Source organism: Calliphora vicina, chromosome 5 (genome assembly GCF_958450345.1).
Source record: "Calliphora vicina chromosome 5, idCalVici1.1, whole genome shotgun sequence".
Classification (NCBI taxonomy): domain Eukaryota; kingdom Metazoa; phylum Arthropoda; class Insecta; order Diptera; family Calliphoridae; genus Calliphora; species Calliphora vicina.
Genome location: NC_088784.1, coordinates 37,756,921 through 37,772,773, shown reverse-complemented (window position 1 = coordinate 37,772,773; position 15,853 = coordinate 37,756,921). Strand labels below are relative to the sequence as shown.

Here is a 15,853-nt window from a genome sequence, read left to right as displayed (position 1 = left end):
ACGTGACTAATTTGTAGTCAGGCAGCGCGTGATTGACGCATTTACAAATACTAAAAAAGTTTATTACCATGTTAGACAAAGATGTTCAAAATCATGTATAAGACGAACTCCATGTTTTTCTTGCAACAAAACGTTAGTTTGAAATATTTGTGTTTATCATTCGATTTATTAAATATTTTGTAACACTTACTTACGCGGTTAATAACATCACTTACATATATACATATATTTTAAGATCATGGCCTTCATCTATCTCAATGTAATCATTATAAATGTCATCCTCAATATCACTTTCGACGACCGTTTCAAAATCACATTATCCATCACATTAAACTCCACTTTAATCTAACTTACAATTTTGATTAATTGCGATTCTTCTAATATTTGAAAGATTTGTTTTTAGAATTGTAACTTCTTGTAATATTTACATATACATATATTTATAGAAGGAGCTGTCGGAGCACTCATCTACAGTGATCGAATTTCAGAAACAATACAATTTTTGTGAGTCATTATTACTTATTTAAATTTTAAATTATGAAAGATTTTAAGCAATTTAATAAATTTAAATATATATGAACATTTATTCTACATAAAATGGCCATTTTTAAATTGTTCGAATAATTATTCGTAAGAAATTATTCGATTAATCGAACGATCATTAGTCGTATGAATACCCTAGTAAATATACAGATATCTCCAAACATAGAGACGAGAAGTAATTGTCAAAAACCTAACTCTTGCAACAACAAAAAAAAAATTAAATTTAAAAAAATTTCCGGCTGAAGAGCAGTACAGAAGATAGGTAGCCTGAAGTTAACATAGTTCTCGATAAATAAACCTCCAACGACCCTATTACCCGTTTTGGAGCCGTCAGTATCTATCCTTATGTCATCATCAGCTTATTTCACAGAATTCCATTCCGATTGAAAGTGGAATTAATGGGTCGATTATGGATGGCAACCGAACTTCAGTTGCGTTGTCAGTTGCCTAAATGGTATTACAGATGACAACTGGCAGCAATCATTTATGTCAATCAGAAATTTTTGGTTGTCCTCTGGCAACGTAATCGACCCATAATTTCACATATTCGGGATGCCCTAAGTAAGGTGAAATCAACAACACAGATGATTTTTTTTCTATTTTGAAAGTGCTTGAGTTTTGTCAAACTAAATTTAATTTGAAAAATTAATAAATTTTATTTTCAAAGAAAAAAATTTTTAATCAAAAAAACATGAATGAAAATGTGAATAAAATGATTTTATATACAGCCCAATTATGAATAAAAAATTCCGCGGGAGTTTGTTCCCCGGGAGTTTTTTCTTATTGAATTTGAATAGGAAAAATGGGAAAAGGGAAAAAAACTCCCGGGGAATTTTTATTCAGAATTGGGCTGATAATGAAATTTGGATAAAGCACTATTAAACCGTTGTTTTTTTCAAATATAATTTAAATTTAACGGCCGTTTTTTAGTTAATATGCAAAAATAACAAAAGTTTTGTGTTTACATTGGTAACGGTTTTGTGTTGACATAACAAATAATAAATTTAAAAATTCTAACAAAATTAAAATCTCTTTAATTCTGAAAAACAACAGTTTCGTACTAGATTAAAGAAATTATTCAACCTGTTTCATTAATCTAGTACGAAACTGTCGTTGTCGTAAAACGACTACGCCGCCTTACATGATAAGGCTGAATAAATAAAAGATACAAAATAATCAGGTGAGTATCAATAAAATTGAACTTAAAAAATAAACATCCCCTTAAAAAAATCTGAAAGATACCAAAATAAAATATGTTTTTTTTTTATTTAACAAATTCCATTTTGACAAAACCTATGCACTTGTCAGCAAGAAATATTCAGTATGATTGCATCACTGCAGCAAATTAAAAGTTTAGCGTTCAAAAAGCATATTTGCGATTATTGCTTTACGTCAAACGTTTTTTAATGCAAATTGTTGGCAGTGATGCCGCAAATTTGTGCAACCAATGCATCATTAAGTTATATGTTGCAAAAGTTTGCAGGTCGTGGCATCAGTGATGCTCAAATTTACTGCATTTACGAACACACCCATTGTGTTTATTGTCGAAACACTCTCACCTTACTTATTACATCATGGTAGTTTGTAATTATTTGTTTTTCTCAATTTTTATTATATTCTGAGTTGAACTCGCAATAAAATTATGAATTAATTGAATTAAATATGTTTCAAAATTAAAACTACACCATTTTCATTGAAATTGAGAAAATTCCGATAAAAAAAATTTGAAATTTTCTCGATTTGAAATGGAATTTCTCAATTTCATTTGGAATTTTCTCAATCAGCCCAATTTTGAATAAAAAATTCCGCCGGAGTTTGTTCCCCGCGAGTTTTTTCCCATTGAATTTGAATAGGAAAAATGAGAAAAGGGGAAAAACTCCCGGGGAATTTTTTATTCATAATTTGGCTGAATATCATGTATAATGTTCTCAATTTCAATGAAAAATGGTGTAGTAAAATTTATTTTTTTTTTGTTAATTTTGTCTGGCTAATGCCCCGAAAACGGAAATGTCCGAAATTGTGTACTAAATACATTTCATTTCCTTTGTTTTTATATGAACTGGCGATTTAAATAAGCTGATCTAAATGATCTTTGAAAAATGTATGTTGTGAATAATTTAAATGAAATACCGGGATATTTGTCCGAAAAATATCTATAAAAATATTAGCAAATCGCTTGTGATTTAGATCAGCAATATAAGCAAGCATTCATTAAGGCATGCCACCACACCAATACTCCATAAAAGTAAAAGGGGTTTAACAACTGCTTTTAAGATCCCATTTAGTAACAATTGCCATCTTGCAAGAGTTTGTAGTTTCATGTAGTTTGCAATAAGTCCACTCGAAACACTCCAACTCAGTATACTTTGTGCAGATTTCATAGAGCCAGATATTGCATCCAGAAAGTTACCAAATATGAATACCGCAACGTCATCAGCGTAAGCGACTAATAACTAATAAATGCACTAGCTTTAGATACAAAATATTAATATGACACACAACCAGTAATAATTAACTTTTATCAACAAAGTCCACTTCAACACTACTCCCTCAATTTAGAGAAATATCGAGATGGATTTGTTTGTGTTTCGTTTATTGAATTTATAATTTAAATTATATTTTGTTTTGTTGGTTTTTCAATTTTTTTATTAATTCATAGAAAAATTAAATTTTTAATTTAATTTGCAAATACAATGTTTTTTGTTTCTTTTAGTTTTGTTTCTTTTTTTTTTGTTTTGTTTTTCTATTCAGCCGTAGATACATCAAGAAATTTATGCATATTTTTCGTGTTGCAGTTGGTTTTGAAAATAAAACTACTTTCTATATATAGAAATAGATATTTGTGGGGGGAAAGGGGAGAGGGGTCGTTTTATAGAGGATTTGTAATAAGTATGTATGTTTGAATGTTCGTTTGTTTTTGTGTATGTGTTAAACGCTAAAAGTTCGCATTAATAAACTTATTTTTATTATTTAATTTCATTTTGTTTTTTTTATTTATTTAACGTTTTTCTTTTTTGTCTCTCATTGTTTATGTTTGTATATAAAAAATAAAATTATAAGAATTTCAGTTATACTGCCAAAAGGAAATCTTTTTTCAAAATAATATGTAGTGGAGAACAATGTTGTTTTGTTATTGTTTATTGGGGATTGTGTTTGTTGTGTTGATGTTTAGTATGTTAATGTTATTTATATATGCATGCCTTTAGGGCAAAGTGTACCGCACATAGGGTACTTCAACATCCTCGCCATCCTCGTCGTTGCAACAGATTTCAAAGACCAAAGAACGCTCATGGGACTCAATACGTCTCTTGGAGACACGGCGTACCACTTCAGACATGGGCAGAGGCAGACGTTCGGCGCACTTGGCTTTGGGCATGAAGAATGAGAACAGCATTGAGACGCCGGCCGACAGCATGGTGATTTTAAGTTTTTCCTTCTGCTCAAAGTAATCTAAGAACTCTTGCAGAGTCAATTCACCAGTGACTTCGAAACGATCCCATAATGTCCATTCCTTGCCATAGAAAGTGTTCTTAGGAGCTTGTAGTGGTTCAGAGAAGGCAATGAATGGCAAAGCCAAATTGGCAAACCCGTTTTTGAATTTTGAAAGATCTTTATGTCTGTAGCCAAGGAAGAAATAGAAACAATTTAACAAGAATCCAAGTAAAATAAATTACCGGAATACTTACCCCATAATTAGTTTAATGACTTCCAGTACAGCCCAACCAGATACCATGGAGGTTGTGGTAGCAATGGCTGGCATAATTTTACCGGCAATTAACTTGGACTTGTGGCGATCAGCAGGTGGAATTTTATAATTGGCAGCTCTAAGATTTGAGGCGGCCACTATAAAGTCCATGTGTAAGTTATTGTCATCATCCTTTTCAAACTGACACGGGTTAATTCTCAAACTAGCCTTCTCCAATGATTGCAATTCGTTGAGTATCTTATTAACGCGGTCTTGATCGACTTCCGAAGAGTCGTGATGGTTAGCTTCGGCCGCAGCAGCTTCATTGGTTTCTATCTTAACACCAGAACGTGGTTTAAAATCGGGCACCTTTAAAAATTTAAACAAAATAAAAACTTCTTATTAGTATTTCCATTATCTCTCATTATGAGCCATTACTTACCGAAATTTGCTGTACCAGACAGGAAACTGCCTCACGATCACGAACTTGTGGTATGCCATAGACTTCAGCGCGTAGATTGGCTGTAGCAAAAACATAATCCAAGTGCAAGGGTTCGTTGACATCAAATACCAAAGGAACGGGGCAACGTTTGGGACCAGACCAGAAGGGAGCTCCACTGGAGGTGACTTGGTCTTGGGGGAAATTGAACAGCAACTGTTTAATTTGATTGGCATACTGTTCCTCCCAATAAAAACGAGCCCATTTCACGCAATCAGCGAAATCTTTAGGCTTGTCATCGATTAATGCTTTCTACAAAATGTATGAAAAAAACACAATTTCAAAACACAAGTTCTTTTCCTTTTTGGGGGATAAACATTCTGCTTACCTTAACAGATTCTAAAAGTTCCAAGGGTTGTACTCCTGACAATTTCAGAGTACGTTCAATAAAGTTGGGATCTGTCACATAGAGGGCAGCATTTTCAGCTGTCTGTGTGAAGATGCCCTCAAAACAGTCACGAGCCCATTGCAAAGTGTGTTCAATAGCATTGGGGAAGTTCTTTAAAGTACATATGGGTATACTCTTCTCGGGGGGATCTTGAGATGAACTGTACGATTCAGTTAAGAAGGGTACAATCACCTGCACATTACCCATGGTGCCCAGAGTACCAGACTCTACCAAGGGAATGCGATTGAAAACGCATTTGCGATCCATATAAATACGAGCGTCAACATTGTCCAAAGCATTTGTTACACCATCCAATTTGCCAAAGAAATCCTCCGAAAATACCTTCTCGGTCTCGGGACCAACACGCAGTTCGTAGGCGGTAATCTTAGCATCGGGATTCATTTGCTTGATGGCAGCGGCAGCTGTTTGAGCTTTAGGCTTTTGAACATCTTTCGGGCGGAAGAGGAACTGACGATTCAAATTCGATTTTTCAATGAGATCCATATCAGTAATGAACAGTTGGCCATTGCGTATGCCGGCACCAATCATGGCAAAGTTCTTAATCAATTCACAACCAATAGCTCCAGCACCAACAATGAAGTACCTAGAAAAATATGAAAATTATGTATAAAGAAATCAACAATCAAATACTATAGCAACTTACTTGATATCACCCAATTTCTCTTGGAATTTCTTGCCGAATATGGCAATTTGGGAATCGTATCTGGAGCCAATTGGTTGAGCATCAGCCTCCTCAACACCACCATCGGGCAAACATTCAATAGCGTCGTAGTACAGCCACTGATAGATGGGTGTAAATTTACCACTGCAGGCCTTTAAGACTTCCTGGGCCACTAAACCACCAATGGAAGCATCCATGGGACAGGTATTACCTGAGCAAATCTTTGCAAAAGTGAGCACTAAACTCTCCATTACATTTTCATCAATTGATTTGCACAATTGCAAGAATTTCTGAGCCTCTTCTTCACTCCAAGGGCGCGGTGATTTGCCACCATTTGCTTCTCTGTATTGTTGCAATGCCTTGAAAGCAACATGCAATGTTGCAGGATGTTCAAATTTAGCAAAATCCGATGTAATAAACTGGGGTTCCTTCTCGGCCACTTCCAAAGACTTGAAACTGATGGTCTTGGGCATTTTAACTTGTGTGACTATGCCACCAGTAATATAATCACCGAATTTACTGGTATCACCGATGCTAAAGGTGTACGGACCCAAAACAGTAATTTTAAGAGGCGCACAACCGTTCAATTCCGTCATACCCTGTACTTCCGAAAATGTCACATAATCGTCATCGTTCAAACCATGACGAGTCTCATCCAAACAGGTGACAACGCCCTGCGAGTCACGTGTTACACTGGCAATCATGGTCGAAACAGGTTGGGCACCATCCTGATCGTGGATGGTAAAGTTTTCGCCAAAATCACAAAAGATCTTGGCAAAAAGACCACATGTCTCGGCAATAATCAATGCAATATTGTTGGCGTGGGTAATTTTAGCAATGCGATGTTGTTCGGCATCACTGGCGTTCGTTAAAACGATGACACGGAATTGTTTGATGAAATCTTCAGTTAATTCGCCTGTATGTGTTTTGGTGCGAACATAATTGTTCAATTCCGACAATTTGTTGCACGATGCTTCAGCACGATTTTTACCAATATCTGACTCGGACAGATAGAATTGTGACGAGAAGTCATTTGTCTGAAAAGGTTTAAATTTGGAATATAATTAAAATTTATTGTTTCTAAAGATTTAAATAACTACACAAATAATACTCCCAAGCATAACATGAGAGAACGTTTTCATGTTAGAGTTTGAAGATTTTGTAATAAATTCCCTTCAAGACTTAAGATATATTCTTATTCTGTATTCTGTAAAAACATTATAAATCGTAGAGTTCAAGGTTCTGGTTTATAAAATTAAATAATCAAAACAGTAAAACTATGCTTTTATTTGAATATTTGTTTGTGACTCCACCAGCTCTGAAGTTTGGTCATGAATTTACAATGGTAGTTTTTGCAAAAATGGATTCATTAAATAATTATTTTTACATTTTAATGTAAAAAAATTGAAATGTGAACGTAATTATCGATATGAGATATAAAAGCGATTAATTAACAAATTTGATAGCTATTAAAAATGTCCCAACTTGTCTCTGACCACTTGAATAAGAAATGTTGAAAAAATAATTAACATATTTTGATAAATATTCAGATAAAAGCATAGTTTTACTGTTTCGTAGGGCCTTCAACTCTACGATTTAGAATGGATTTTTTTCAAGTAGATACAGAGTACAGAGGTGTCTTGGAGTAATCTAATAGGCCCCATTGTAAATTACAAAAAAAAATGTATTCAAATTGCTAATTTCAATTTCTAATTCCAAAGGACAAAATGTTAGAGGTAAATTCAGAAGAGAGTCACAACAAAATAAAGTGGAAATCAGAAAAGATCCCTTCGTTTGGAAAAGGTTCCTAGAAACAAAAAATTACATTCAAAGTTTGACAAATACCAAACACATAATCCAAAAAAATATCCAACTTAAGTTAACCAAAGTTCAACCAAACTCCCAAACAAACGATTTTGAACTTGAACTAATCTGGAAATATTAGCTTAAACCCTGAAGGTGAATCACCCCTATCGGCAATAACATGTGAAATTTTGTTCCCATGAAATATCCATTTCCCTCGAAGGAAAAATTGCTATCGGGAATATCATGATGAACTTTACATTCAGAATAGTTGATTTTGTTCGTAACAGCTGTTTATTGTTTACAAAATTCCATCTAAAAATTTCACAAGGGGAATTTTTTTCACGTGAACAAAGTTGATGAACGAAAAAAGGAAAAGGGAAAATATTTCATGTGAAATGTTGATTCGCGATAGGGGTGATTAACATAGTTGAAAAGGTAAATACAATATTGAATCACTCGGAAATAATTCAATAACACCATCAATGATAAAAAAAAAATAACCTTCGGTGTTCCCATATCAATTGGATCTACGCTTCGAGTCTAACTTGTCCAACGATTATCAACTCAGCGAGAGCTGTATCAACTAACAGTTTTCTGTCTAGTAAAGAGCATATAATTTTTGAAACGTTCGTTATATAAGGTGATCAATGTTACGAATTTGACCGTGCGTTAAATCGGATTTTCGTTAAAGTGAGATTCGTTATACCGGGATTTGCCTGTATTTCAGTATCAGAATAAAAGCTTTTTAAAATATGTTCGAAAATTCGAATTTATATTCTATTCAAGGAGCTCTAAAACGAAAATAAATTTTAAAATCACTTAAACCAAACTATTTATTACATTCTCCTAAAAGCTGCAGAAGAACCAAGAATTTTGCAATGTTATTATAAATGCAAAAATATGGATATGTTATTTATACAATGATTTTATGGATAAACAATACATTTTATTATAGGAACTGTATTTTTAGAAAAGATTATTGGATTAAAATTCGATCATAAAGAAATAACTTTCGAATTAGAATGTACTTAACAAACTAATTCCAAGAATTTCATTTTGTAATCGAATATAATTAAATTTATGTACTTAATTTGACCAATTGTTAGAGAAGCACCACCATTTTTTGACATAACAATTGTAAGTCATGAAATTGTAAACATATTTTTGAGAATGAATGCGTATTTTCGTCTAAAAATCATAACTCATAAAATAATTATGAATTTTTAATAAATAAATCTACCCAGCAATTTTCAATAATTCATCTCTAATTATGGTGATGATTTAAACAGTCAATGTACTTAGTTCGTGTTACGTGCAGGTTCCCAACTGCAATATGAAAGTGATGAATGGCATGAGTCACGTTTTCGTTTTTTTTTTTTTTTTTGTTTTTTTAGTTTATTAAAAAAAGAATTCATAATTAAAATTAAAAACACTGGACTAATAATAATATTATCACAAAACAACCCAAACAATATTGCCACATAGAGTAGCGGTAGAGACAACAAAACAAATCAATAAGAACTTAACGAAACTTTTCAAAGAGATGGCAACATTGAAAACTTCGCAAAAAAAAATTATGGAAAAAAAGAAAACAACATTACAAACACATACAAAAATCAATGCAAAAAATGGGGGGAATTGTAAAAGAAATGTATATATATAATTGCGTGTGTTTGTATGGAGAAAAAAAATACAATGACACAACAACAATTTTTTCTTTCTTCAATTTTAACAATGGCTTTTTACATTTTTCTTGTGAAATTATTTTAATAACGATTAAGAAAATAAAAAATCCCAACTTTTTTTTTTGCAGAATGAATTAACACAAGATTTTCTTTTGCCTGACAACGAAACAACAAAAAAAAATATATTAGAGGAAAAAAATGGGAGGGAGAAAAACCTAACCAAAAAAAAATATTTTCATTTACTCTACATTTTGCACAAGTGAAAAAAATCGATTTTGAATAATTTTTTGGAAGAGAAAAATAAAAAACAACAAAAGAAAGATATACAAATCGATAAAAGCAAATTCCTTTTACTATTTTCAATTAACCAAATACTAAAAAAATTAAAACAATTTAACTTACTGTGCAATTATCGGTGTCATGTAAAGTGATGGATTTCACACCACCCAGGATGACATTTTTAGCAATCTCCAAGCCCAGGCCATTCAAACCGGATAATAAAATGTCCGAGTTGGCCATGCGACGCATAGCATCATGACCCAATACATATAATTGGCGCGAGTACAAAGATTCATCGATATCATTGCCAGTGGATGAACCACCAGCATTTTGGGAATTCGAAGCCATTGTTACTGCCGTGTTGTTACTGGAGTTTGTGGTTGTTGTGGTGGTGGTACTATTGGTTGTCGAGGAGACTGTTGAGTTTTTAGCGTTAGTAGCTCTTTGTTTTGTTGTCGTTGTATTGGAGTCCACTACCGAGGAAGAGGAATTTTCTTCTTTTTGTTGCTCAGCAATGCACGAGGAATTTTTCTGGTCACCACTTTTTATTACTTTGCTTTCTTTATCCACTGCTGACGATGTACTAATAATGCCGCCGCTGCTGCCACTACTCTCATGGCCCGTTGTTGAAACGAATGAGCCGGCTGCGTTTTCGCCACTTAACGAAACAATAGAGCAAGACGACGATACTATTGTACTATCAACAACAGCTGACTCTTTCTTGTCACCACCACTACTAACAGCGTCGTTGCTGCAGCTGGTCGTATCAACAGCGTCGACTTCGCTGTTGGCGTTTCCGCTAATATTGTTGTTATTGAGAGGGGGACTTGTGGTGGTTGGAGAAGAGTTTGATGCAAGCTTCCGTTTCTTGGCTGCTGGTTGCTCAAGAGTAGAGGAGGAAGCTGCTTGTTCTACTTGAGGGCTCGAAGACATCTGTTGTTTCAAAATATGCAACCTCAAAAATACTATATGATCATGAACGTCACCCTTTTCTAACGACTTTTTTTTTGTTAAAAAAAAGTGTAAAAAACAAGCAACCGGTACTTTAGATTTTAAAGTTTTGCCTTTGTTGTTCTGCAACGTTTGTTTTACTCCACTACACCACGCACTATTATTTCACAATTCAGCGTTGTCAACTTTTTATTTGCAAGAAGCACTGAATCCAACAAAAATCGCAGATTTTTCTAAAAAAGCAATAAAATAATGTTACACTATTATAAAATGTTATAATGGGACACGACAAATTAAACACATATTTTTGATCCTTAATTTTTATGTTCTTACTTAGCTAAAAATAAATAATTCACCAATTTTTTTATCAATAAAATATAAATTTATGAGGTTTTTAAAATATAACAAAAGTAATATATTTTTTATAAATAGATTAATATTTTATAGGAATCTTATATATAAATAGGCCACACGTTTTTTTGTGGTACACTTTTAAGTATGTTATTGTCCACCAATATTGATGAAACATATATAGTTTAAAAGGTTATTTTCTCTAGATGTGCACAATATAAAAAAATATTTAAAAATTCTTTCCATAAAAGTAGTAAAAAGCGTTTTAAAAGTGGTCGAATTTCGGCTACAAACAGTGCATTTAGTGGCAGGGTAGCCGGTACTTTTCGTTGCTGCCCCCAATCGAATTTAAAAATATCCTCTAAAATCCCTAAATATTGTTTTAATGATGAGAACCGAATGGGGAAGGCATTATGTGCCTTCTATATATACCTATAAGAAAACCCTTGGGAAGAGATGTACTACGGTCATAAGACCTATTTTGATCAATGAGGATCACTTTTCTATTCTAAAGAAGGTACAAAGACCAGCATGTCTTGCAATTACTGGCTCTATGAATTCCACACCTCAGGCCAGTTTAGAGACGATTCTAAATATAGCACTCTTGATATACCTATGTATATATCGAATGCATTTCTGCTAAGTCTGCTCTAGGACTAAAAGCGTCGGGCGGACTGAAACATGACCGTACTGGTTACGGCACCAAGATACCTACACCGAATTTGGATATAACATTTAGGATCATAAACTGGAACTTTTGATATCTCTTCGATTGGCCGAAACCTGGACGTATCGAATTTGATACATGAATGGTCGACGAGGGAGACGGAACTTAGGTGGTCAAATATCATCACTTGTAGAATATACAGAATGTTCTGACCCTCTCTGACAAAGGATAGGAACAGGACACTTTTGTATTGAACGGGTTACCCATGTTATGGCTCTTGTAGAAGTTGTTTAGATGAGGAGGAGGAAGAATCAGTACAAAAAATCAGTACTACATCTTGGTAGAGATCTTTTTCATGATCTGGATTGTCTCATCAGAGATGTTTCACTAATAAATATGATCAAATTTATTAAAAGTACTTGTGGTTCTAACGGGGACCACAGGAATCACATAGTCATCGGAATTAGGGAGGGAAACCATTCTTTTCTCTCGCTAAATTGCGAGCAACATAAGTAACCTAACCTGTTTGGATGTACAAATTGAATTATAATAGATGTCACGGAAAAACAGCTGTAATGATAAGAACATTCAATAGCATCTCTATTTTCTAGACAATGAATATAAAATATTTTAAAATGTCCTGAATAAAATTCCCAGTCCCCAAACGAAATTGTTTCTCCCTAAAAACCTTTCAAAATCCCCATATTTGAGGACAAATCACCATGACTGGCAAGCCTGTTCAGTGGAAATTGCTAAACATATAAAGGGTGGTCCAAATACAAGAAATTGATTTTTAATGTAACAAAACACATGTTGTGAAGACCTTGGCTCCATCTATTCTGGATTAAATGCATACCATCAATAATGTTACCCTTAAAAGAATCTAGCCAAAGCATTTAAACGCCCAAAACTATTAAAAACGGTGAATAACACGAAAACTGAGCACACAAAAAGTTGATAAACAAGGAATGAAGCACAGAATATCGCCAATGATGACACCACTCGAAAACAAACGTTAAACTGCAACTCATTCGTAAAGTATCTTTTACTCGAAAGTCATAAAATATGAATTTCAGGATAAATTTAACAAACTAAGGGCCTCATTTTATAAAACGAAACGTTTGGAAGCGTAAGCAATTTGTATGAAGAATACTGGGAAAATGGTTTGAAACTTGAATATTTTCCATACATTTTTTTAACGTTTGTCGTTTCGTTTTACAAAATGAGGCCCTAAGAAAGAATTAACGTATCGGAATAAATTATTTTCAGTGACATAAAAATTTGATGTCGACCGTGCCTATTATTGGGTCTGTAGTTTTAAAATATAAATATACAATATAATAATTGGGATGACCGACTATTCTACTCTTTATACTATAGTGGGAAGGGTAGAATGCGTTTATGATGTTTGTAACGGCCGAAAATATTAGACTAACACCCACATTAAAGTATACCGATCAACTCGGAATCACTTTCTAAGTCGATTAAACGATGTTCGTCTGGCTGGATCTCCATGTAAACCTTGGACACAAAGTACAAGTCGCAATTTTGAAGATATTCCGATCAAATTTGTTACGTACAGTTGTTTCAGCCCAAGGACGAAGACTATTGATACTGTTTAAAATCTGTCCATTACAAATGTCCTCCCGAAATTGTACTTTATCGGACATAACTGTTTAATTTATATCGGTATCTACACACAATTCGCTTCAAATAAATTTCGTATATACCAAAGTCATGTCACGTAATTTTATGATAATTGGTACATAGCTCCCATATAAGGTCCGCTTCCGAAAATCACTTAAACGAGCATAAATCTCTTGGAAATGTTGGTATCCACATACAATTCAACAGAAGTTTCAATTATCGGTCGATAATTAGGTAAATCTGTAAAAATGTGTAATTTTTCGAATGAGAGATGTTTTAAATCATGTTGCATTTAATGCGCACATATTTTACAATTTTGTCGGCTTGAACTGTTTACATTCGCGAAAATTTCCGCAAAATTATAGAAATGTATTCGTGAAGATCAAACCTACCAAAATCAAGGTCAGTCTACCATCCTACCAAACTAACAAAAATCCTAACAAATTTGGTAGGAAAATCCCAAAACGGCGATACTGGTTGATTGTGAAATTTAGTCGGATCGGCCATGATTTATTTTCAATTTGCAAAGTTTGTGCAACACAGAACTCTGGAATTAGTATTGTTGTTGTAGCAGCAGTGGTTGCTGAGTTGACAGACTTGGCCGAGTGAGCTCGAGACATTCCGGTTCGTAGAACTGGCTGTAGTGGGAAGGTATTTCGCAACATTACTTAAGTCACTAATTTCGATCTGAAAAAACTGAGAGTGAATCCTGGCTCATATACAGATTCAAAAATATACCTGAATTTGGACCACCCTTTATTTACACTCACGTTTATATGCTATTCAGTTTTTTTCTATACTTTTCCTTTTTTACGTAGAACAAAGACGTTGTTAAGCTTCCAATAGAATAGTAAGTGTAAAACGAAATGAAATACTATGGATAAATTAATAATTTCTATTTTTAACTTATTTAAGAAAATATTTAGAATTTTCTAAATTTGACTGTGAATTCTTTATTTGTCGCTTTTTTACATCAACACTTTTGCTTTTATTTTAGATTTTGCACACAAAACATTTGTAATGCTTCTTCTTCTGGTACTGTCTGCTTCAGTTTTTTTTTCGTTTCACATACTTGTGTCAAATTCACTTATTTTTACTTTGTTTTAATCGTATTTTAATAATTTAATTTTTAACGTATCATTGGAGGCATTACCTTGTTAATAAGTTATTTTTCTGATTTTTTTTTATTAAAGTAATTGTGAAAAATTCTTCTGAAAGTCACTTGGTATATCGAAGCACATTTATTATGTTGCTTTGCAAAATCACTACAAAAATTTGCTTCTCTTTCCTCGTGTCGCCGGCGTTTGTTAATGGCAGAATTAAAATAAAGATTCGTTAAGTTTTTATTTTTCGTCTTGTTGTTGTGTTTTGTTTTCGTATTTCTTTTTTATGAGAATTTTTGCACAAAACAAACTTAAAACAGTGTTGTCAACTTTGGAAGCTTGATTACTGCAAACTAAAACAGTAAATTATTAAACTGTTAAAAATACACAAAAATTAAAAATAAGTTCATGCTTTTTATTACCAAAACCTTTGACGTTACACTGCGTCTAGGATAGGATCTAAACTATGAATTTGTTGTCCGCACTGGACCAAATCAATGTCAAAGTCCATGTGCTTTGGTATTGGGGAAAATGAGTTGATATTCATGTTTTGCCTGCTCATAATTTTTGTGGCCAAACAAAACATTGTTTATAGAAACAAATACATAATTCGGTTTAAATTTAGTGAATCCACTATTTAATCTACAGAACATCTCAACACGAGACAAATTAATGTGCGCTCAAGAAATTGTTTTTATACCCTTCACCTTCGTGATAATGGTATATATATGTTTGTTATTCCGTTTGAAATTTCTACAATATAATTTTCCACCAACCCTATAAAGTATATACAGCTGCGGTCAAAATAATAGCACCCGGCATTCATATTGTTATATAATAATATTACGTAAAAACTGTTAAATTAATTTTTGTTGTTTTTGTATTAATTTGTGCTTAATTCAATAAACTTTCAAACATTAAAAATAATTTTGAAAATTAGATGCAAATTTTAAAGAAAAACTACATAATATATAATTACCTACGAAATTCATCAGTCAAAAAATAGCACCAAGATAGAAATCGATTAAAATAAACAAAACTTAACCAGGACAAAATTTAATTTAATAAAAATTATTATGGTTTGTAACCATCTTAACACGTTATTATTAAAAGTAAAATATTGCTGCCTTTTGTTTTCGTATTTTTTTGGCAAAAAAGAGACCGACCACCTCCTACCCATAAAGATTCTAAAATTTTGTATCGAACTTGTATGCCAATATATTTTTTCATTCCCCCAAATAAATTCTTAAATATTTTTGGTTTCCTTTTATCTATTTTGTGACTCTTGACCATCGAGTTTTAATAAAATTATATTTGGGGATATCGCATCCTGTGCCACGACATTGATCATTCCTACGGTCATAATTTTTTTGATTTATATCTGAGTATGATTTTATCAAGCATTTGATCATATAATATTGAATTATTAATTCCACATATTCTATATATTCTTCGAATGTTATAGTAGAAATTGGATTCGGAGGACATTCTATAGAAGTCTGATATCAAACACTATAATTTGTTTAATTATTTGACCAAGAAGTTTTTTGGTACTTGAATGTTGAAA

The 15,853-nt window shown here is 32.9% G+C and overlaps 1 protein-coding gene across 1 annotated transcript; it reads right to left on the bottom strand.

The window, feature by feature from the left end:
* Positions 1 to 3,500: 3,500 nt before the first annotated feature.
* Uba1 (ubiquitin-like activating enzyme 1) lies at positions 3,501 to 10,558 on the bottom strand. The gene is made up of 6 exons (XM_065511489.1): positions 9,691 to 10,558; positions 5,780 to 6,834; positions 5,056 to 5,719; positions 4,671 to 4,979; positions 4,230 to 4,597; positions 3,501 to 4,160 (listed from the first exon to the last, which is right to left on the bottom strand). Exons 1-6 carry the CDS (start codon positions 10,498 to 10,500, stop codon positions 3,746 to 3,748), a joined length of 3,621 nt encoding a protein of 1,206 aa, XP_065367561.1. The 5' UTR covers positions 10,501 to 10,558; the 3' UTR covers positions 3,501 to 3,745.
* Positions 10,559 to 15,853: the final 5,295 nt, after the last annotated feature.

Bases quoted from the DNA above. Each gene is read 5' to 3' on its own strand.
- Uba1 (XM_065511489.1), bottom strand. From the start codon at position 10,500: ATGTCTTCGAGCCCTCAAGTAGAACAAGCAGCTTCCTCCTCTACTCTT. The intron at 5,720-5,779 runs GTAAGTTGCTAT...ATATTTTTCTAG, and splicing joins GAGAAATTGGGTGATATCAA to GTACTTCATTGTTGGTGCTG. The intron at 4,598-4,670 runs GTAAGTAATGGC...AAATTTTTAAAG, and splicing joins GTCTGGTACAGCAAATTTCG to GTGCCCGATTTTAAACCACG.